We start from the raw sequence: 21,745 nt of genomic DNA, 5'->3' as shown, positions 1-21,745 counted from the left end.
GCTCGCTGATACGGTGATATTTGAACAAGAACAATAGGTTTAGCAAAATGGAGGTCAATGGTGGCACTGACAAGAATGTTTCCAGGAGATTGGCAGAGATGAAGGACTGTTTGTTGTCAGTTCTAGAAGGAAAGGAGGAGAGGAAATGGAGACTGACTAAAGACAACTTCGAGTAACTTTGCTGTAAAAGGGAGCAGGGAAATTGGACAGCAGCTGAGAGGGATCTTAGATGGGAGATATTTCTAATGTGCTTGAATGATGGAAACCCAGTAAGAAATTCTTCTTTCTTCAAGATTTCAGGTCTCTGAGTCCTAGCTCAACTGTAAGAATATTCAAAAGGTCCATCTGTGGCATGACATGCAAGATGGGCTCAGTCTCTGCTTCTGCTTTCTCACCTCGAACAGAAAGAGGATAGCTGTTTACATGTGGAACTGAATTTGAAGAACAATTACTTTTTCACCAGCCGTCACAGTCCACAGAGTGACTTTAACCACCCTCTCTACTCCCCTGCAACTGTTCCCCAGGGTAGAGTTTCAGCAGTTAGATATATAAAAGAAAATGTTTAAATTCTAAAGAACAAAAAGTCAATAGAAATAAAACTTGAGGGACAAAGCAGCCCCAGTTACAGGCAGACCAAATACTGCTGATTACCAGCAAGAAAGCCTTCATTGTAACAGGGATTTTACCCTTACTTTGGCATTCCTGAGTAACAAAAGAGAAGTGCTACAAGCCAATGATAATTAGCAATAGTTTCAGTCACACCAAAATCATTCTAATATGGTCCTCAATAAAGTCAAAATAATCTGTTTACTTAACTGGGAGGAAAATGTACTATTTTTGCACAACCGAAAGTCACCGCAATATTTTAATTGAATGCCCTATAATTGTGGCATTGTTCTGATGTTTATCTTAGTCTCTGCATGAGCAGTTTTCCTTGATGCTAATCCCATTAGAAGTAAAATGGACTGCAGTTTGAATCTCTCTGTTCCTTAAAAAAAATTTTAATTGAGAATCTGTTTAATAGCAGGTGCTATTTTACAGATGCCCAAATTGAAGAGTAAAATAACTTAGGGGAAAATTAGCTTTAACCTGCTTCATAGATAAATATAGATTGATAGATATTCAGAAATACATAGTTTGCAAACAGTCTGATAACCAAAAATACTTTATGCATAAAGGAATACAGCAGACAAAACAAAAACACAATAAGAAACTTTTCTACTATACCAAATTTATTTCAAGGATAATCTTTTTATTGGGAGCTTAATACCCTTGCCTTCTTCCCCATCTGCCCCATTCTCTTACCTCCCCTCTGCCTGCCTCCCTGAGAGGACTCTTACACACCACTCTTTGTTCAGTAAGAGGAATGCCTGGAATGGATACAAGGTGCTCCGTCTTGGAACTCGATGTCTTGATCTCATAAGCTTGAAAGGGTGGGGACTGTGACCTACGGGTCTGACTTGACAGGCAAGACTATGAACTACAGAGGCAAGCTTCCTGATCCTTTCAAATATTTAGGGGCAAGAATTAGTCCTTCTCTGGAGCTTTTCTAATATCCATTGCTACATTTAAGTGGTTTCTAGGAGCTTAATGTAGTAAGACTCATTTCTAAAGAAAACCTATTTCTAAGAAATAGAAAAATAAAAGTCATATTCATAAACTGATTCTAAGTTTGTCCTCAAGTAATGATTCTTATACATCATAACTGCAAAAAACAACAGAATCAAGTGTTATATTTCACAAAGATAATTTCTAACCAAGCCTCACTAAATCCTTGATCATGTGGGAATAATCTAATTTAAAACTATAAGCTGCTATATGCTTGAAGTGACATTTAAAATAGCTAAGTACTACTATAATTAAAGGATCTCAACGAAGATCATCAATGGCGCTAATACCATATTAGGTACCTACCACCAGAAAGATATACCTTATACACAAAATATGTTGCCCAAACACACACACAAAAAAAAAACATCCTTGTATCATCTGTTCAAACCTCTACAATAGTGCTATTCTGATCTAGATCAGAGAAAAGAAGGACAACTTGCTCTTGGAGGACATTTGATATTGTCTAGAGACATTTTTGGTTGTCACATTTTTGATTGTTGGAGGCACCACTGACTTGTAGTGGGCAGAAGCCAAAGATACTGTCAGACTTTCTACAATGCACAAAATAGCTCCCCAAAATAGATTATCTGGCCCCAAATGTCATTAGTGCCAAGGTTGAGAACCCTTGCTCCAGATCTAGCTACCAATTTCCAAAAAAATACATGAGACAGAAAAACATGTTAAATGACATCAGCAAAACCCAGACTGTGGGAAACTCCAGGACAAATGACATGGTTTTATAAATAAATAAATTGCAAGGATTAAAAAACTGAAATGTAAAGCAAAGCTATAAATTTCATGATAGCAACTAACTCCAACAGATAGATTTTATTTGGATTTTGATTTAAATAATCAAGCTATTAAAAAAATAGCAAGATAGCCTGGTCTATGGTGGTGCAGTGGATAAAGAGTTGACCTGAAATGTTGATGTCAGAGGTTCGAAACCCTGGGCTTGCCCGGTCAAGGCACATATGAAAGTTGATGCTTCCTGTTCCTCCTCCCTTCTAGCTCTCTCTCTCTCTCTTCTCTATAAAATGAATAAATAAAATCTTTAAAAAAATACCAAGATCTGCCTGACCAGGCAGTGGCGCAGTGAATAGAGCATCAGACTGGGATGCGGAAGGCCCAGGTTCGAGACCCCGAGGTTGCCATCTTGAGTGTGGGCTCATCTAGTTTGAGCAAAAAGCTCACCAGCTTGGACCCAAGATCGCTGCCTTGGACTGCTGAAGGCCCACGGTCAAGGCACATATGAGAAAGCAATCAATGAACAACTAAGGTGTCGCAACAAAAAACTGATGATTGATGCTTCTCATCTCTCTCCGTTCCTGTCTGTCTGTCCCTATCTATCCCTCTCTCTGATGTCTCTGTAAAAAAAGAAAAAAAAACAACAACAAGATAATTGAAAAAATTTGCCTAACCAGTGGTGGCACAGCCTGTAGAGTATCAACCTGGGACACTGAGGTCCGAGGTTCAAAGCTCCGAGGTCACTGGCTTGAATCCCAAGGTCACTGGCTTGAGCCCAAGGTTGTTGGCTCGAGTAAGGGGTCACTGGCTCAGCTGGACCCCCACCCCACCCTGGTCAAGGCACGGATGAGAAGCAATCAGTGAAGAACTAAACTGATGCAACTACAAGTTGATGCTTCTTATCTCCCTTCCTCTCTCTTTCTTTCTTCAAAAAGAATAATAATTGAGAAATTTAAAAACTGCATATCTGATTATTTTAAAGAAACAGCTGTTAACTTTTGAGTGAGATAGTGATGTTGTGGCTATGTTTTAGTCCTTATATTTTGGAACTAAATACTGCTTCAAAATAAAGAGGAAAAGAATAAAGAGCTACAGGTAAGACAAATTTCCTATGAGTTGATAATTAATATAATAATGATGAGTAAAATGCTGAGGTTGCCAGTTCGAAACTCTGGGCTTGCCTGGTCAAGGCACATATGGGAGTTGATGCTTCCAGCTCCTCCCCCCTGTCTCTCTCCTCTTTCTCTGTCTCTCTCTCCCCCTCTCTCTCCTCTCTAAAATGAATAAATAAAAAAATTAAAAAAAATTAAAATTAAAAAAAAATTATTAAAAAAAAATAATAATAATAATGATGAGTACAAGGAGGTTCATTATACAATTCATCCTGCTTTTGATTATGTTTAAAATCTTTCATAAACTTTAAACAATAATTTTTTTAATAATTTGTAAACTTCCATTACTAAAAAGAAGTATTCTGAGAGCACAGGCATAGGGTTTAGACCAGGGGTCCCCAAACTACGGCCCACAGGCCGCATGCGGCCCCGAGGCCATTTATCTGGCCCCCGCCGCACTTCCGGAAGGGGCACCTCTTTCATTGGTGGTCAGTGAGAGGAGTACTGTATGTGGTGGCGCTGCAAAGCACAGAGTCACTCACGTACAGTACTACTTCCGGTGACACGGGACGCACGTATCATGGCTCTGGAAGCGCGTCATATCACTTATTACGGCTAGCAGTGACAAATATGGAACCGGACATTGACCATCTCATTAGCCAAAAGCAGGCTCATAGTTTCCATTCAAATACTGGTCAGTTTATTGATTTAAATTTACTTGTTCTTTATTTTAAATATTGTATTTGTTCCCATTTTGTTTTTTTATTTTAAAATAAGATATGTGCAGTGTGCAAAAGGATTTGTTCATAGTTTTTTTTATAGTCCGGCCCTCCAATCGTCTGAGGGACAGTGAACTGGCCCCCTGTGTAAAAAGTTTGGGACCCTTGGTTTAGACCAACATTAAAATTCTGCCTCCAGCCTTGGACAGTTGGCTCAGTGGCAGAGTATCAGCACAGTATCTGGATGTTCTGGGTTTGATTGCTGGTCAGGGCATACAGGAAAAGAGATCATCTCCTTCTCCACCCCTCCCTAACACCTTCTCTCTGTCTCTCCCTCTCCCTCTCTTCCCCTCCCACAACCAAGGATTGATTTATTTGAGCACATCAGCTCCAGGCACTGAGGATGGCACCATGAAACCTCTGACTCAGGTACTAAAAATATCTTGGTTGTAAGCATGGCCCCAAATGGGCAGAGCATCAGCCCCAGATGGGGGTGGGGAGGTGCCGGGTGAATCCCAGTAGGGGCGCACTCCTGTGAGTCTGTGTTTTTATCTCCCTTCCTCTCACTTGTAAAAGAAGAAAGAAATAATCCTGACTCTTCCACCCTTGCTTCTTGACAATATTTATAATCTCTGTAAAGTGGAGATGGTCATCACACCTACCTTATAGAACTCATGTAAAAATTGTACAAGATACTGATTGGTTCTTGGTGCACGGCAGTTCCCTATCCAACTTCACACAAGTGCTCCGAACAAAGAGGAAAAACAATGAGGCCAATCCTGTCCCTTATACTTGCACTTTCTAAAGACTTTGATCCAGGCCATTTATTTTCTTCCTGTACAAATCTAGCAGTGGCCAAGAGATCAAAGCACTAACATAGAAGTATGAAGGTTTTTCTTCATTTCTTCTGATTTGTTAGATATTTTTCACACTCCTGCATAAGTAACACATAACCATAAATGACAAGGTAGAGAGAAATAGGAACGAGTGCCACATTGTGTAAAAGCCCTTCCATGTGCAAGATTCATTTCAGAACCATGAGCCCTGAAGGGTTCATGACTTGTATAATTCCCAAAACAATGAGCTATAAATCTGGTTCTCTTTTCTTAACAAAATCCATGTTTCACTGGTTACTTGCACTTAAAAAATATACAAACAAAAATTTGATTAAAAACTCCTGCCCAGATATTTTATAAAACTCACTTCCTTTCCTCATTCCTTTCTGTAACAGCTGCTCCTATGCTCGTACCCTGCCAGCTTTTTTCCGGAAGGTCCATTGGCAAAGTCGTCAGGCAGTTGTACTGGTGACTTTAGATTTGGCTGCAGGTTGTTCACATGGAATAAATCCAAACAGTCTGTTTCAGCTGCCTTTTATTTTCCCTGAAGTAGCATTTCCTTCAGTTCCATTGCATTTGCAATAAAGCACTCATTTTTATCCACTTGTAAATGAGGAATAAAGACACAGACTGTTAGCTGGTGGCACAGGCCTCTGGTTCTATCTTAAACTTGCACAAGGTAGAACTTTCTCCTTCTGTAAATAAAAGTTTTTCATCAAGAATAATCACCAGACTTGGAACCAGAAGATGGGTTGAACACTAGGTTTGCCACATTATCGTACAATCTTGAACAGGACATTCTACACTTTGTACTTTTAATTTCTTTATTCATAAAAAAGTATAATAATGCCTGCCCTACTGTCTTCATTGATAAATCTAATAATAATAACTGGAATTTATATAATGCTTTGAAGTTTACAAAATACTGCAAAATATAACACAGTCATGTGTTGTAGAACAATGTTTTGGTTGACAATGGACTGCATGGAAGACAGTGTTCTCATAACATTATAATGAAGCTGAAGAATTCCATCACCCTAGTGACATCATTGCCATCCTAAAGTTAAAGCACAATGCATCACGCACGCGTTTGTGGTGATGCCGGTGTGAACAAACCTACTGCATTGTCAATCATATACAAGTAAAGTAATATATATAATTATGGACAGTACCTAATACCTGATAATTATAATAAGTGACTATGTTACTGGTTTATATATTTACTATACACTATACTTTTTATCATTATTTTAGAGTATACTCTTTCGACTTAAAAAAAAAGTTTGCTGACATAATTGAACGACAAGATAACCTGGACTTGTTATCTTTAAATATATGTATACTGATTTATTGATGTCACCCCATTAAAAAAATAAAATTATAAAAAAAAACAAAAAAACAGTTTGCTGTAAAACAGTACATTGTGTTACATTGCCAGCTGCCTCATATAGCTCGTGTCTCTTGGTTGTACCATTTTCTCTTATGCTTTAATTAATATTCTGTTGTTCGTACAGGACCATGTTGTACATGCTTGTCACCTAAAAGCAATAGGCTATACTATACAGGCTGTGCGTGTAGTAGGCCGTACCCTCTAGGTCTGTGTAAGTACATTCTATATGGTTTGCACAACAATGAATCATCTAATGACATGTTTCTCAGAACATATCTTCATCATTAAGTGGTATATATTAATCAAAATATTTTCTTCATTTGCCTCAATAAAGGACCTATTGTTTGCCTAACAAAAACAATATTCTTGACTCATGGACTTGCTCTTTTGTGACATCCAGATACACCCTATCATATCTAAAATTGCCAAAAATACAAAAAAAAAAAAAAAAAAGCCCTGGCCAGTTGGCTCAGTGATAGAGCATCAGCCTGGCGTGCAGGAGTCCTGGGTTTGATTCCCAGCCAGGGCACACAGGAGAAGCACCATCTGCTTCTTCACCCCTCCCCCTCTCCTTCCTCTCTGTCTCTCTCTTCCCCTCCCGCAGCCGAGGTTCCATTGGAGCAAAGTTTGCCTGGGCACTGAGGATGGCTCCATGGCCTCTGCCTCAGGCGCTAGAATGGCTCTGGTTGCAATGGAGCGACACCCCAGATGGGCAGAGCATCGTCCCCTGGTGGGCATGCCGGGTGGATCCCGGTTGGGCGCATGCGGGAGTCTGTCTGACTGCCTCCCCATTTCTAACTTCAGAAAAATACGGAGTGAAATTAGTAAATCAGAAAAAAACAAGAACTGCATGATTCCATACATTGGTGGGACATAAAAATGAGACTAAGAGACATGGACAAGAGTGTGGTAGTTACCGGGGGTGGGGGGAGGGCGGGCACGGGAGGGAAGGAGGGAGAGGGGAAGGAGGAGGGGGAGGGGCACAAAGAAAACTAGATAGAAGATGACAGAGGACAATCTGACTTTGGGTGATGGGTATGCAACATAATTGAATGACAAGATAATCTGAACATGTTTTCTTCGAATATATGTACCCTGATTTATTGATGTCACCCATTAACATTAATAAAAATTTATCTATAAAAATTTTTTTAAATAAAAATAAATAAAAAATTTAAAAAACTAAATTACTGCAACAGGAGTTGATGTTTCTCATCTCTCTCTTTTCCTCTCTCATTCCCTCTCCTGCTCTCTTTCTCTCTTAAAAAAAAAAAAATCGCCTGATATAATAGTGTGGATGCAGCATGAATCTGGGCCTGTTCTTGAGCCCAGGTCTCTCCTTTTCACATATATAAGTATTTCCTCCATCAAAATTCACAAACAATAAAAGAGAACTCCCAGGAAAATAGACTAAAATTTAAATCTTTAGATGGAGATGTGATAACTAAGAAGTTTATGATAGAGGTTTCTAAGATACACAAAATCTGTTTTCCGATTATTGGAATATTGATTATTAAAATAAGTCTTTATAGTTTAAAACATATAAACAAAAGAAAGGAAGTACCTTAGTAAGAAAAAAAAATGGAAGCACATAATAAACTTCTAAATTGTAATATACCAAAAGGAGAAATGTATAACGTGTCAGGAGTAAAATGTATAAAAAGAAAAGGAAGTTCTGGAATAAATTCATTAAAGACCGACTTACAAGGGCTTTTAAGAGAAACTAGCAAGTCTGAGACTAAAGACTGAGTCTGATGAACCACAGACTGACACAGTAGAATAAGTCTTATATTCTTGTAGTCTAATAATTCTATATGAACCTCAAAACAGGCAGATTATTCTTCACTTATTTGTAAGTAATACATGATTGTACTCTCTTATTTTGGTTATGGTAATATTTAAACGTTACACAGAATATTATAATTTGTCCACCTGATCTTGTGTGGTTGGTTATCAGTTACAAACAGATAGAGAATGTAACACTTTTCCAAAAGCAATCTGGAAAAAAAAAATTGAGTCTATAAGAACACAAACTAGCCCTGGCCGGTTGGCTCAGAGGTAGAGCGTCGGCCTAGCGTGCGGAGGACCCGGGTTCGATTCCTGGCCAGGGCACACAGGAGAAGCGCCCATTTGCTTCTCCACCCCTCCGCCGCACATTCCTCTCTGTCTCTCTCTTCCCCTCCCGCAGCCAAGGCTCCATTGGAGCAAAGATGGCCCGGGCGCTGGGGATGGCTCTGTGGCCTCTGCCCCAGGCGCTAGAGTGGCTCTGGTCGCAACATGGCGACGCCCAGGATGGGCAGAGCATCGCCCCCTGGTGGGCAGAGCGTTGCCCCCGGTGGGCGTGCCGGGTGGATCCCGGTCGGGCGCATGCGGGAGTCTGTCTGACTGTCTCTCCCTGTTTCCAGCTTCAGAAAAATGAAAAAAAAAAAAAAAAGAACACAAACTAGTGAGACATTTGACCTAGATGTTTACCATAGTAATGTTCTAAAAGTTAAAATTGACCAAACTGAACTTTATACTCAATGTATCCAATGATCTTTCAGGATTCTCTGTTAATGTTAAAAGTTTCTTAATTCAAAAAATACAGAAAACCAATGTGCTAAGACAGGACACACTTAGAAGGTCTTTGTAAAAATAGAGTCCTATCAGAACATCACCTCTAATCCACAAAAGAATCTGCCAAGAGATTTCAATAACAAGAGGCATATTGTAGTCATGTCTGTCCATCATCAAATCTAACAAATTGATTAAAATGCCAAAGGGACAAATGTGAAACCAAATACAGTGCAAAGACTGAAAGGGACTCACTGCAGTCTTTCTCATCAGTTCCATCTGAGCAGTCTCTGACGTGGTCGCACCTGTATTCAGATGGGATGCATTCACCACTGGAGCATGTCATCTGATGGCTTGAACATGTTCTTCCAGCTGCGAAGGGAAAAAATATTCCTTTATAATTACTGCCAAACACAGACCAACTCACTGACATTTACCCAAGATGAGTGAGGATATTTGAAAGCAAAGGCAAAGTAGCAGGTACATGGAACATAAAGTTCATAGGGTCACAAGGTAAAGCATCCCCCTTCACCAAGGAAGAGAGCTTACAGTATAAAAGCAACAATATTATTATCAGGATATTATCAAAATGTCCACAGAATCATCTGAACACTCACACATGTTAGTGTAAACAATTATTTTATCCACATGTTGAGAAAACGCTGTAGATTAAAAACCTATATGAGCCTGACCAGGGGGTGGCGCAGTGGATAGAGCGTCCGACTGGGATGCGGAAGACCCAGGTTCGAGACCCCGAGGTCGCCAGCTTGAGCGCGGGCTCATCTGGTTTGAGCAAAAGCTCACCAGCTCAGACCAAGGTCACTGGCTCGAGCAAGGAGTTACTCTGTCTGCTGAAGGCCCACGGTCAAGGCATATATGAGAAAGCAATGAACAACTAAGGTGTCACAACGAAAAACTAATGATAGATGTTTCTCATCCCTCACTCCGTTCCTGTCTGTCCCTATCTATTCCTCTCTCTGACTCTCTCTCTGTCTCTGAAAAAAATAAAAAAATTAAAACCTATATGATAAAAAAGATAAGTAAAATAAGAATTTGGCACTTATAGTTATTAATCAAGGATCAATAAGGTCCCTCTCATTGAAATCCTGTTTAAATCAGAAGGAAATATGACAAAGGGTTTATAGGAATTATTTCTGAATGATAGAAATATGGTTGATTTAATAGAGTTTATTATATAAATTTTCTACATTGAATGTGTGTCAGTTTTACAAAGAGAAGGAAAACAATTTAAGCTATTTAATTTTATCCTATGTGATGGTGCAGTGGATAAAGTGTTGTTCTAGAATGCTGAGGTCGCTGGTTCGAAACCCTGGGCTTGCCTGGTCAAAGCATATATGGGAGCTGATACTTCCTACTCCTCTATCCCTCTTTCTCTCTCTCTCTGTTTTCTAAAAATGAATAAAGTCTTTAAAACATAATAATAATTTTGTCCTATGTTGATTAGGGTAGCTGAAAGCAGGATATTATTTTATCAAATTTGCTTTCAGATAAAATCAAGCAAATTGATGACTTAAGTAAAGTATGATGTGAAAGATATTCTATAAGTCCCGGGAATCGTTATGAGATTATTTATTTATTTATTTATTTATTTAAAGAGGAGGCAGACAGGAAGGGAGAGAGATGAGAAGCATCAACTCCTAGTTGCGTCACTTTAGTTGCTCACTGATTGCTTCTCATATGCGCCTTGACCAGGGGGCTCCAGCCGAACCAGTGATCCCTTGCTTAAGCCAGTGACCTTGGGCTCAAGCTAGTGACCTTGGTCTTCAAACCAGCAACCATGGGATCATATCAATGAGCCCACACTCAAGCTGGCAATCTCAGGATTTCAAACCTGGGACCTCAGCATCCCAGGTTGATGACCAGTCAGGCATCATAAAATTTTTCAATTGTCCACATAAAAAGAAAAGCACTGGGTGCCTGACCAGGTGGTGGCACAGTGGATAGAGCATTGGCCTGGGACACTAAGGACCCAGGTTTGAAACCCTGAGGTCGCTGGCTTGAGTGTGGGATCATAGACATGGTTCCATGGTTGCTGGCTTGAGCCAAAGGTTGCTGGCTCAGCTGGTGCCACTCAGTCAAGGCACATGAGAAAGCAACCAATAAACAACTAAGGTGCTGCAATGATGAGTTGCATCATCTCTCTCCCTTCCTTCCTTCCTCTCTCTCTCTCTCTCTCTCTCTCTCTCTCTCTCACACACACACACACACACACACACACACATACTCTCACTAAAAAAAAAAGCTTTGGGGGAAAATGTGGCCTGCTAAAAATAATAATAATAATAATAATAATAATAATAATAATATAATCAAATGAAAGAAAAAAATTCCTTCAATTTTTAGTTTCCTATGTTTCTATATACTGTAGTAAAGATATTTAAGTTCAGCAAAACTTGGCCTTTCAATAAAAGTATGTATCTGTTAAACGATATGCCATCAAAACTTACCCTCAAACACAACTTTCTAAAAAAAAAACAAATGAACAATGACAGTTTTAGCATGAGTACTTGAAAATTGAAACACATAAAGAATACTGTGTCATAAATATGTTGTAAAAAAAAAATACTGTCCTTGGTGCCTTCTCCCTCCCAGGAGCACACCCACAGCTGTCCCTTCTCCCTGTTCTTCCCCCACGGGTGTGCATCTCCTAAACTTTAAGGGTCCCCATGAGACTTGCAACAAGGGGAGCAATGGCAGTGGCAGCTTGCCCAGGTTAACCCCTTGAACCTGTCTCCAAGTTCCCCTTTTTGTCTGACTTTCCAGTGAGCCAAAGCAGCCTCACACGGGCTCATTTCTTTGCAATAACATTTCTTTTTTTTTTTAATATCTTATTTATTGATTTTTTTTTTTTTTAGAGAGAGAGAGAGAAGGGGGAGGAGCAGGAAGCATCAACTCCCATATGTGCCTTGACCAGGCAAGCCCAAGGTTTCGAACCGGCAACCTCAGTGTTCCAGGTCGACGTTTTATCCCACTGCGCCACCACAGGTCAGGCCACAATAACATTTCTAAAGAACCAAAAGAGCCCCGCCCAGGCTCTCTCCTGTCACTCCTTCTGACCTAAGCCTCTCCTTGTTTCACTGTGCCCAGCTTTGAGAAAAGTACTCTCAAAATTAAAAAAATAATAATTACTATCCTTAATTGATCATATTTTTTGTCTTGTTCCTTCTTTCTGTTTAATAAGATGGTTTCATTTATAAATTTGCCACGTATCTCTTGAATAGCAAACAAATTTTTTCCAGTCATCCTATTTCTGACACTTTGGCGATATAATTTCATATCTTCTCCCAGTACCATAGATCTGTGGGTTAAATTTGACATCTATTAATAAAGGTAGAATAGATCAAATTTTCGAGAAGTTACTTAAATGTCTAAATTCTGCCCGTGACAGCCATAATTTCATGTGCATGAGATTAAAAAGATGAATAGTTCCTGAGTGGTAGAATTTAAATTCCCATATAGTTTATGTAAGTATATGCTGCCAGTTTCCACACAAAATTAAAGAGCTTCCCTTTTTTTCCCGAAAAGTTAAGTGATGAGTAGTCTTAAATAAAATATGATAAAATACTAAAACAAATGCCAATATTATTTCATTATTCCGGCTTTCTTTTTTAACTCAAACCCAAATCATTCCATATTTTGTGCTTAAGATTTCAAAGGGCTTACAAGGAAGCAATTTATTCAAATGCAGAGAACTGACGAATTAAAATTCTAAATTTTCATCAACGAATAAATGTTGGGATTCCTTAATCATCATTACACAAACACCTATTAAGGACCTATTACACACCACAAAGGGCACTGACAATGGGAACATAAGATGAAGGCATAATCCCTGCCCGCAAGGAACTTATAGTTTTCTGGAGGGGATTTTAAGAAATAATCAGAAAACAATGATGAAAGTGGATTACAGGTGCACAAAGTATTACAAAAGCATCAGGGAAGGGTGCCTCGTTCATTCTGGGATGGGATGTGGACAGGGACAGCTTCCTTGAGAGGAAACATTTCACTTGGGTCTTTAGGAGAAGCAGAAATTAGCTAGGCCAAAAGGAAGGAAGGACCATCTTGAACCAAGCACTCGGGCAGCATGCACAGAAGCAAAAGACCAGGACTGTGCTTGGTATGCTCAAGAGAACTGCAAGCACCGCTGTGGCCCAAGGCAGGAACACCAAGCGACAGACATGGGAAATAAGTGCAGGCCACATCTTAGAGGCCAGTGTATGCGTGCGTGTTAAGGAGTTGGAGCTTTCTCCCTGCGGTAATGAAGAGCTACCAAAGGATTTTAGTTTCATCTTTCCAGCAGGGGCGTCAGCCAGAACCTGAGGTGGGAAGGCCAGTCCAGAGGCTGCTGCAGTCACCCGGATAAGAGATATTATTGGCAGTGGTGGCAAAAATGAGAAAGAAGTAAACTTTAGGCCCTGGCCAGTTGGCTCAGTGGTAGAGCATCGGCCTGGCATGCAGGAGTCCCAGGTTCGATTCCCGGCCAGGGCACACAGGAGAAGTGCCCACCTGCTTCTCCACCCCTCCCCCTCTCCTTCCTCTCTGTCTCTCTCTTCCCCTCCAGCAGCCCAGCCGAGGCTCCACTGGAGCAAAGATGGACTGGGAGCTGAGAATGGCTCTGTGGCCTCTGCCTCAGGCGCTAGAGTGGCTCTGGTCACAACAGAACGAAGCCCCGATGGGCAGAGCATCGCCCCCTGGTGGGCGTGCTGGGTGGATCCCGGTCGGGCACATGCGGGAGTCTGTCTGCCTCCCTCCCCATTTCCAACTTCAGAAAAATACACACACACAAAAAAAAAAAAGAAATAAACTTTAGATATGTCTTTAAAGTAAATTAGGCTGGTGGTCTGTAGTGGTGGGCATGGCACTGCCTGATAGGGTGTTCTCCTCTGAAACGGATGGCTGCATCGTGTGCCTGCACTAATCAATCTTGCATTCAGAAAGGAAAATGGCAGATAATCTCAGCTTTAATAATCAGATATTTTCTTGAACCAGTTTTCTTTCAACTTCTCAGGCCTGGATGAGGTAGTCTTCATGAGACCCATTTTCTTTTAATTCCATTCTTCAAAAGTCTCAAAATTTTGTAGCTTCTTTTCAGCGAGTATCATTCAATCTTTATTTTTTAGGCAGAATAAACAAGAGGGTTATTTCCTTGTGAGACTTTGATGGAAAACAAATGTCTTTAAAAGTAGACTTTCCAAACATTCTAATTTTTGACGTTCTTGCATTAGAATGTTAATTCCTGAGTTTGTAAGGAACGTTTTTTACCTAATTCAAAGAGGACGTTTTTTACCTAATTCAGTTGGGGAGTAAAACTGGTAGCAAGACATCGAAGACCACTGTGATTATAAAGTAAATTAGGCAAGAATGATGAAATGTATACAGTGAAAGAAAGGAAAGAATTAAGAGTAACTTCCAAGTTTCTAGCTTGGGGGCCTAGGGAATTGTGACATCCTTTTCATGCTAATTGTTACATGCTAAATGTGACCTACAAACATCTTCCTTTTTTGGCTTGGCCAGTTGGCTCAGTGGATAGAGTGTCAGCCGGCCGTGCGGATGTCCCAGGTTTGATCCCGGGTCAGGGCACACAGGAGAAGCAACCATCTGCTTCTCTTTCCCTCCCTCTTCCCCTTCTCTCTCTCTTTTCCCTGCTTGCAGCCAGTGGCTCCATTGGTTCGAGTATCGGCTCCAGACGAAGGTTGCCTGGTGGATCCTGGTCAGGACGCATGTGGTAGTCTCTCTCTATCTCCCTACCACTCACTTAAAAAAAATCTTCCTTTTTTATCTAATAAAATACTTTCATTATGAAAATGTTTCATAAAATTCTAGACTAAGAAGGAAAGCAGCCTCATCTCCCTATTTCTGATAGTTTGAGACCAATTTGATACTTTCTACTAGTACCTTATAGTGGGTTAATTTTATTTCCATAATAAGGATAATACATATATACCAACAAATATACAAGGAAAAACCAGGGGCGGGAGAGATGATCAATTCTAGTTGGGACACTGAGGCATATTAGAGACATCCAACAGGCAGCTGAATATCAAGACTGAAGTGTGAGCAAGAAACCTGAGTCTTAACCATAGACTTTGATATCATCAGCCCCTAGAAGGTTACTGAAATCATGAGAATGCTTGTCATTAGGCTGGGAGGGCATAGAACATGCAAAAAGCTGCTAAGGGCAGACTCTGAGCAACACCAATTCTCAAGGGCTAAGGAGGAAAACAAAAATAGAATGATCAAAGCAATTAAGAAGAGAGTTAAGACAATAGAGCATTATGACAGCCAAGTTGTAGTGACAAGAGGAGGAAGTGATCACCAGAATCAAGTGAAAAGGAGAAGTGCCCACCTTATTTGACAATCAGGAGTTCTCTGGTGACCTTAGTGAGCATAGTGTTGGCATATTCTGTCTGTAGTTAAAGAACGTCTATCCCCATGTTCACCGCAGTATTATTCATAGTGGCCAACACACATGGAAGCAACCACAGTGTCCCTCGATAGAGGACTGCGTAAAGAAGATGCGGTACATATATACAATGGAATACTACTCAGTCATAAGAAATTATGACATATTGCAACTTATGACAACATGGATGGACCTTGAGAACATTATACTGAGTAAAATAAGTAAATCAGAAAAAGCTAAGAACTGTACACATAGGTGGGATATAAATCAGAAACTCATGGACAAAGATAAAGGTGCAGTGGTTACCAGGGGGATGATGATGTGGTGGAGGGGTGGAGGGAAAGATATGAAGAAGGACAAATACACAGTGACAGAAAATTATTTCACTTTGAGTGATGGGTACACAACATAATCAACAGTTCAAATGCTACAGAAACATTTACCTGGAACCTATGTACTCTTTTACTAATCAATGTCACCCTGTTAAATTTAATTTTCTAAATAAAATTTTACAAAAGAGTGTTCATTAAAAACTTTTATGTCATTAACAAAAATGCAAGAATTACCTTATGCAATCCATACTCATTTAAAATGATGAGTAACTTCATTTATAAATTACTGCTATAAAGTTTCCTTCAGTCTTTTTCCCCAAGCAGTTCTCTTAGTAGTACCCATTCCCTCTGTTAAGTATTTTTATTAGCAAGAGGTCATTCACCATACATTGTATAACAATCTACAGTTCAATTTTCTTTCTATTCTATGTGGGGAACAAGGGAACATGGAACCAAAATGGCATATCTAACCAAAACATAAACGACCCATCATTCATTTATTCATTATCCATTTATCAAAAACCTACTATCTGCCAGACAGAATGCCAGGCCGGAAGGATGAGGCTGAATAAAGCAGAGTCACTCTTCTCCAGAGGTCCACAAGCCAGCCCTATCTTTCCCACTCAGTACCTGCTATCTGCATGCAGGTCAACGCATCTTTACCCTAAGACCTTAAAGAAGCTAGCTATAGAATATCATAGTCCAAGGGGATTTCCCAGAAATAAGAATTTCTTCCTAATCCACACTGCCTGGTATTTTCCTTCCTTCTTTCAGTACTTTCGAACTACCATTACCCATCTCCCTGTTTCTGGTCCCCTTCTGCCACTCCAACTCAAATCCTGACACAATGCTGGACCTAATTTGGATAGAGACCCCTGTTTAGCTATGGTTAGCTCTTGTCATGCCTTCCTCAAGATTGCCACTTGTCTGGCCCTGGCCGGTTGGCTCAGTGGTAGAGCGTCGGCCTGGCGTGCGGAAGTTCCGGGTTTGATTCCCGGCCAGGGCACACAGGAGAAGCGCCCATCTGCTTCTCCACCCTTCCCCCTCTCCTTCCTCTCTGTCTCTCTCCTCCCCTCCCGCAGCCAAGGCTCCATTGGAGCAAAAGATGGCCTGGGCGCTGGGGATGGCTCCTTGGCCTCTGCCCCAGGCGCTAGAGTGGCTCTGGTCGCAACAGAGCGACGCCCCGGATGGGCAGAGCATCGCCCCCTGGTGGGCGTGCCGGGTGGATCCCGGTCGATCCCGGTCGGGCGCATGTGGGAGTCTGACTGCCTCCCCATTTCCAGCTTCGGAAAAATACCAAAAAAAAAAAAAAAAAAAAAGACTGCCACTTGTCACTTGTGCCATCCTTCACAACCTTATATCGTTTGCTGATTTCCCCATAACCCCTTTGTCCCGAGGATCGGCATCCCTTTGTTGCTGCAGAGCCCGATGCCACAACTACAAGTGGATGCTTCTCGTCTCTCTCCCTTCCTGTCTGTCTCTGTCTCTCAAGCGCACATTAAAAAAAAGAAAGAAAGAAATGATACACATGATAGACATGTTTCTTACATGTTGTCGTCTTATATTCACCCAATAATACTCTGACCCAAAATTATCTTTAAGCTCATTAAAACTCTTTTATCCAGTTTGATCCCCCCCCCAATTAGAATTTAATGGTTTCTTTCAGTTACTGCCCTGAACTCCCTGAAAGTCCAGGAATGCAGCAGCTGCTAAGGTAGGTCTTCTTTATTGCCATCGTTTTCTTTGTCATTGCAGCTCATCCTGTGGTGGCTTTGGCAGCAGTCACTGAAGCAATGACCAACAATGCCTCCAACAGGCCTACCTACTTGCTCTACTCAATCAAAATGAAGAGAGTTCAATTCTGGGGCAGAATAGATAGAAGGCTTGAAAGCAGAGTGTGCAGTCGGATCAAAGTGACCCCTCCAGACACCAACCACACAAATGACTACTCCACCTATGGATACCAATAAATGTTTTGTTCCTTGAGTGTAACAATCCAAATTAAAGACTGAGAACTGATCTGGTCATTTCCACACTACTGGGGTATATTCATAGTTCTTCAGCACATTGATGCTTTCAATGTCATTCAACGTGAGTGAGAATATTAGCATAGGGTCCATCGTTGTACGAGGCCCAACTCAGCATCTATAAAGACTCATTCTATTGTGCTTTGTATTTGTAGCAGGTTAGGTTTTAGGTGTCCAAAGGACCAAAACGAGGTTCCTCTATAAACACTTACGGCAATGTTGATGTTCATCTGAGCCGTCCTCGCAGTCCTGCTCATTGTCACACACCCAGGAGCTGGGGATGCACAGCTCTTTATTCTGACACTGGAAATAGCCTGGCTGGCAAGAAGCAGGAGCTAAAACACACCAGGAAAGAACATATGTCAAACAACCATCCTATTATACCAACTAGCAATGCTTATTTCAAAAGAACGTACATCAATTCCTGCTCCATATATTTGTTAGTAAATAGTAAACAATCTTATACTAGTGAACTCACAATCTGAGTTCACTATCAATCTCAGCCTTAGCATCACAACAAACAAACAAATGAGCCAAAGCAATATAAAAATACAGAGAATGAAACAAACAACCCAAACATACATGTAAAGGATGACAGAAAAAAAAAAAACACCATAAAACTAAAATTTTAATTCAAGTTAAAGTTAACCATGAGTTATTAAATTATTTGGAATGTTCTAAAATAACTAATAGTAAAACATCATGATGAACTGGAAGAGCCTTGATATTTGGAAAAGAATACGCAGAGTCAAATAATTATTTTCACAATTTACTTGCTTTAGGACCTTTGGCAGGTTCTCTGAGCCTCAATGTATATACATCTAAAATGGAGGCTGTACTTCTACCTCATGGTTTGTTACTAAAAAATAAGTTAAATGATTCAGTATATAGTACTGTTAGTTGCTATCACTATTGTCATTGGTATTGATGTTATTATCATTCTTATAGGTCACTAAAATATAATGACCTCTGAAAAGTTGTTGATAAAGCTGTTCACTTATTTTTTTTATCCCAGAATACACCGTTCTTGCCTTTTTGTTCTTAGGTTTAATGTAAGCTGAACTCAATAAGCCCAGAAGAGACAAACAGATAGCACATGATCATGTCTCTACAAATAGAACTACTCCCTTGTTCAAAGTATGGTTCCCAGACAGCAGCATGAGCATCACCCGGGAGTTTGTAGAAATACAGAATCTCAGGTCCCACCTAAAATAAGGAATCGAAATCTGTACTTAAACAAGCTACCCAGGTGACCCATTTGTGCATGAACGTTTGAGGAGCACTGTATAGGAACTACTCTCCATTTTCCTCCCATTTTCAAACGCACTGTCATCCAAAAATCACACCAAAGTCTGACTGTTCTGTTGTGCCACAGTATGGCCAACAATTCAAAGCAATTTCACCTGTTTTCCTGGTTTGGGGATGGTAACCCTAGTTTGTTCACCTAACAGAAAGAATGAAATTGCAAGAGTGTGATCACCTGTTGCAAGCCGGAGAGCAATGGATGTAAGGGTTGGACGAGTGCACCAACTTGGGGACCTTAACTTCTCTAAGCCTCAATTTCCTGATCTGAAACCTACCTCAGAATATTGTTGAGAGAACTAAATGAAGAACTATATGTGAAAGTGGTTTTATAATGAGTAAATTGGGGAGTTTACAATATTATCATGTTTTTAAATAAAAATTTTTAAAACATACAATTAAACTAACCACTTCTGGGATCCCTCTATGGTAATTCAAACAAGTTATATGACATCTTTTATATTAAAACAGACTCCTACAGTTACAAATCACAGTAGTTCAGATAACATTGTTTTTAGCTTTTCCTTTTTGGTGCACAAAATTTCCAGAGTGAATAATCTGAAATAGCCACCTCTTGGCTTCAGAAAACTACTCCCAAATTTGTTTCTATATCAAGGTCATGTGATAAATGGTAAAATTGATGTGAACTGAATCCCTTCCTCAAGGGAGAGTGAAACAATTATTATTATTATTATTATTATTATTTGTGACAGAGAAAGAGAGAGACAGAGAGAGGGACAGACAGACAGGAAGGGAGAGAGATGAGAAGCATCAATTCTTCGTGGCAGCACCTTAGTTGTTCAGTGATTGTTTTCTCATATGTGCCTTGACCAGGGGCTATAGCAGAGCGAGTGACCTCTTGCTCAAACCAAATGAGCCCGCACTCAAGCTGGAGACCTCAGGGTTTCAAATCTGGATCCTCCACGTCCCAGATGGATTCTCTATCCACTTCACCACTGTCTGGTCAGGCTGAAATAATTAATCATCAGTTCTCTATTAAATCACACAGATCGCCACAGATTTGCATTGGGTCCTGAATCTATCATTAAAGACACAACCCACCTGACCAGGCGGTGGCACAGTGGATAGAGCATAGTACTGGGATGCGGAAGACCTAGGTTCGAGACCCCGAGGTTGCCAGCTTGAGCACAGGCTCATCTGGTTTGAGCAAAAGCTCACCAGCTTGGACCCAAGGTCACTGGCTCGAGCAAGGTCTGCTGAAGGCCCGCGGTCAAGGCACATATGAGAAAGCAATCAATGAACAACTAAGGTGTCGCAACAAAAAACTGATGATTGATGCTTCTCATCTCTCCGTTCCTGTCTGTCTGTTCCTTTCTATCCCTCTCTCTGTCTCTGTAAAAAAAAAAAAAAAAAAAAAAAAAAAAAGACATAACCCTTTTTGTTACAGCTGCAATCACCATGAAGCATCTGTGTTACTCAAAACGGAGCTTAGCCTGCCCACTCTCCAACTTACGGCAGCCAATTTCATCAGAGTCATCCAAACAGTCGTTGGTCCCGTCACACCTCCAGGATGCAGGAATACAATGCCCATCATTACAGTGAAAATGCTCATTGTCACATTCTGCAATCACACAAACAACAGGAAACCAGTTAATAAAAAGTACATACTTCTTAGCCCAGGCTAGTAGCTCGGTTGGTTAGAACATCATTGCAACATGCCAAGGTTGCAAGTTCAATCCCCAGTCAGAGCATGTACAAGAATCAATCAATGAATGTACAAATAAGTGTAACAGCAAATCAACATTTCTCTCTCTCTTTCTCCCCCCTTCCCCGCTCTCTAAAAATAAATAATTTTTTAAAAACTATGCCATACAGATATTTCACAGAAGAAATACAAATTTTTAATAAAAATAAAAAATTATTCACTAATTAGTAATCAAAGGAATGTCTGTTAGCTTATAAAATTAGGAAAACATTGTTATAATGATTACATTCTCTGTTTCATGGTCTGCAGGAAGGTAACTTTTCTGCACAGCTAACTACAAAAGAAAAGTGAACATTCATGTAACCAATCTAGAAAGTAATTTGACAACATGTATCTATGTATCTTGCTTTCTTAAATTCCTTATTCTGTAACTCAGTACTTATACTTTTTCTAAGGAACTAGAGATTTTTATCACTTTATTATTTATAGTAAAGGAAATTGAAAACCTCCTAGATATCCAATGATAGGAAAATAATTGCTCCCTTATATCTATATATTGATATATTATATTAGGAACTCATTAAAATGACTATGAATGATTGAGAAACATTTATAATATAATGTAACAAAATAAATTAGGAGAAATATTTATAATATAATGTAACAAAGACAAAGATGTATCATTTTACCTGTAACAGATTCACAACACAGGGTAAAAGCGTAAAGAAAAAGATCAGAATGTTAAGTGCTTATCTCTGACTGATAACATCATGAGTAACTTTTCATTGCATGACTGTGCTTTTTTCAGTTTTCCAGCCTATATTTATCTTACAGTAATTAGGCTCTTACTACTACATAATATATAGCAATTTGTGGTCCCTTATTCTTAGATTCAAATTGGCTTTTTGTTTTTTAATGAATTTGTAAGGGACCAGATCTGTAATCTCATCTCTGCAAACAAATATTTTTTAAAGACAAAAAAGAAAATATTTCTGCCGCTAACCAGAGTATCCAAACTTGGCACCAAAA

At 39.9% G+C, this 21,745-nt stretch overlaps 1 protein-coding gene across 1 annotated transcript in view; it reads right to left on the bottom strand.

Moving 5' to 3' along the window:
- The window catches only part of LRP2 (LDL receptor related protein 2), a 255,526-nt gene that overhangs the window by 188,006 nt on the left and 45,775 nt on the right, over nucleotides 1-21,745 (bottom strand). The window contains exons 2-4 of the mRNA XM_066279296.1: nucleotides 20,525-20,632; nucleotides 17,961-18,083; nucleotides 9,221-9,337 (exon numbers count right to left, since the gene is read on the bottom strand). Coding sequence (XP_066135393.1) covers nucleotides 9,221-9,337; nucleotides 17,961-18,083; nucleotides 20,525-20,632 — 348 coding nt within the window. The remainder of the gene's footprint in view (nucleotides 1-9,220; nucleotides 9,338-17,960; nucleotides 18,084-20,524; nucleotides 20,633-21,745) is intronic.

The sequence above is a fragment of the Saccopteryx bilineata genome, chromosome 5 (genome assembly GCF_036850765.1).
Source record: "Saccopteryx bilineata isolate mSacBil1 chromosome 5, mSacBil1_pri_phased_curated, whole genome shotgun sequence".
Classification (NCBI taxonomy): domain Eukaryota; kingdom Metazoa; phylum Chordata; class Mammalia; order Chiroptera; family Emballonuridae; genus Saccopteryx; species Saccopteryx bilineata.
The sequence above is the reverse complement of the archived record's forward strand: the minus strand, read 5'-3'. Positions and strand labels throughout refer to the sequence as shown.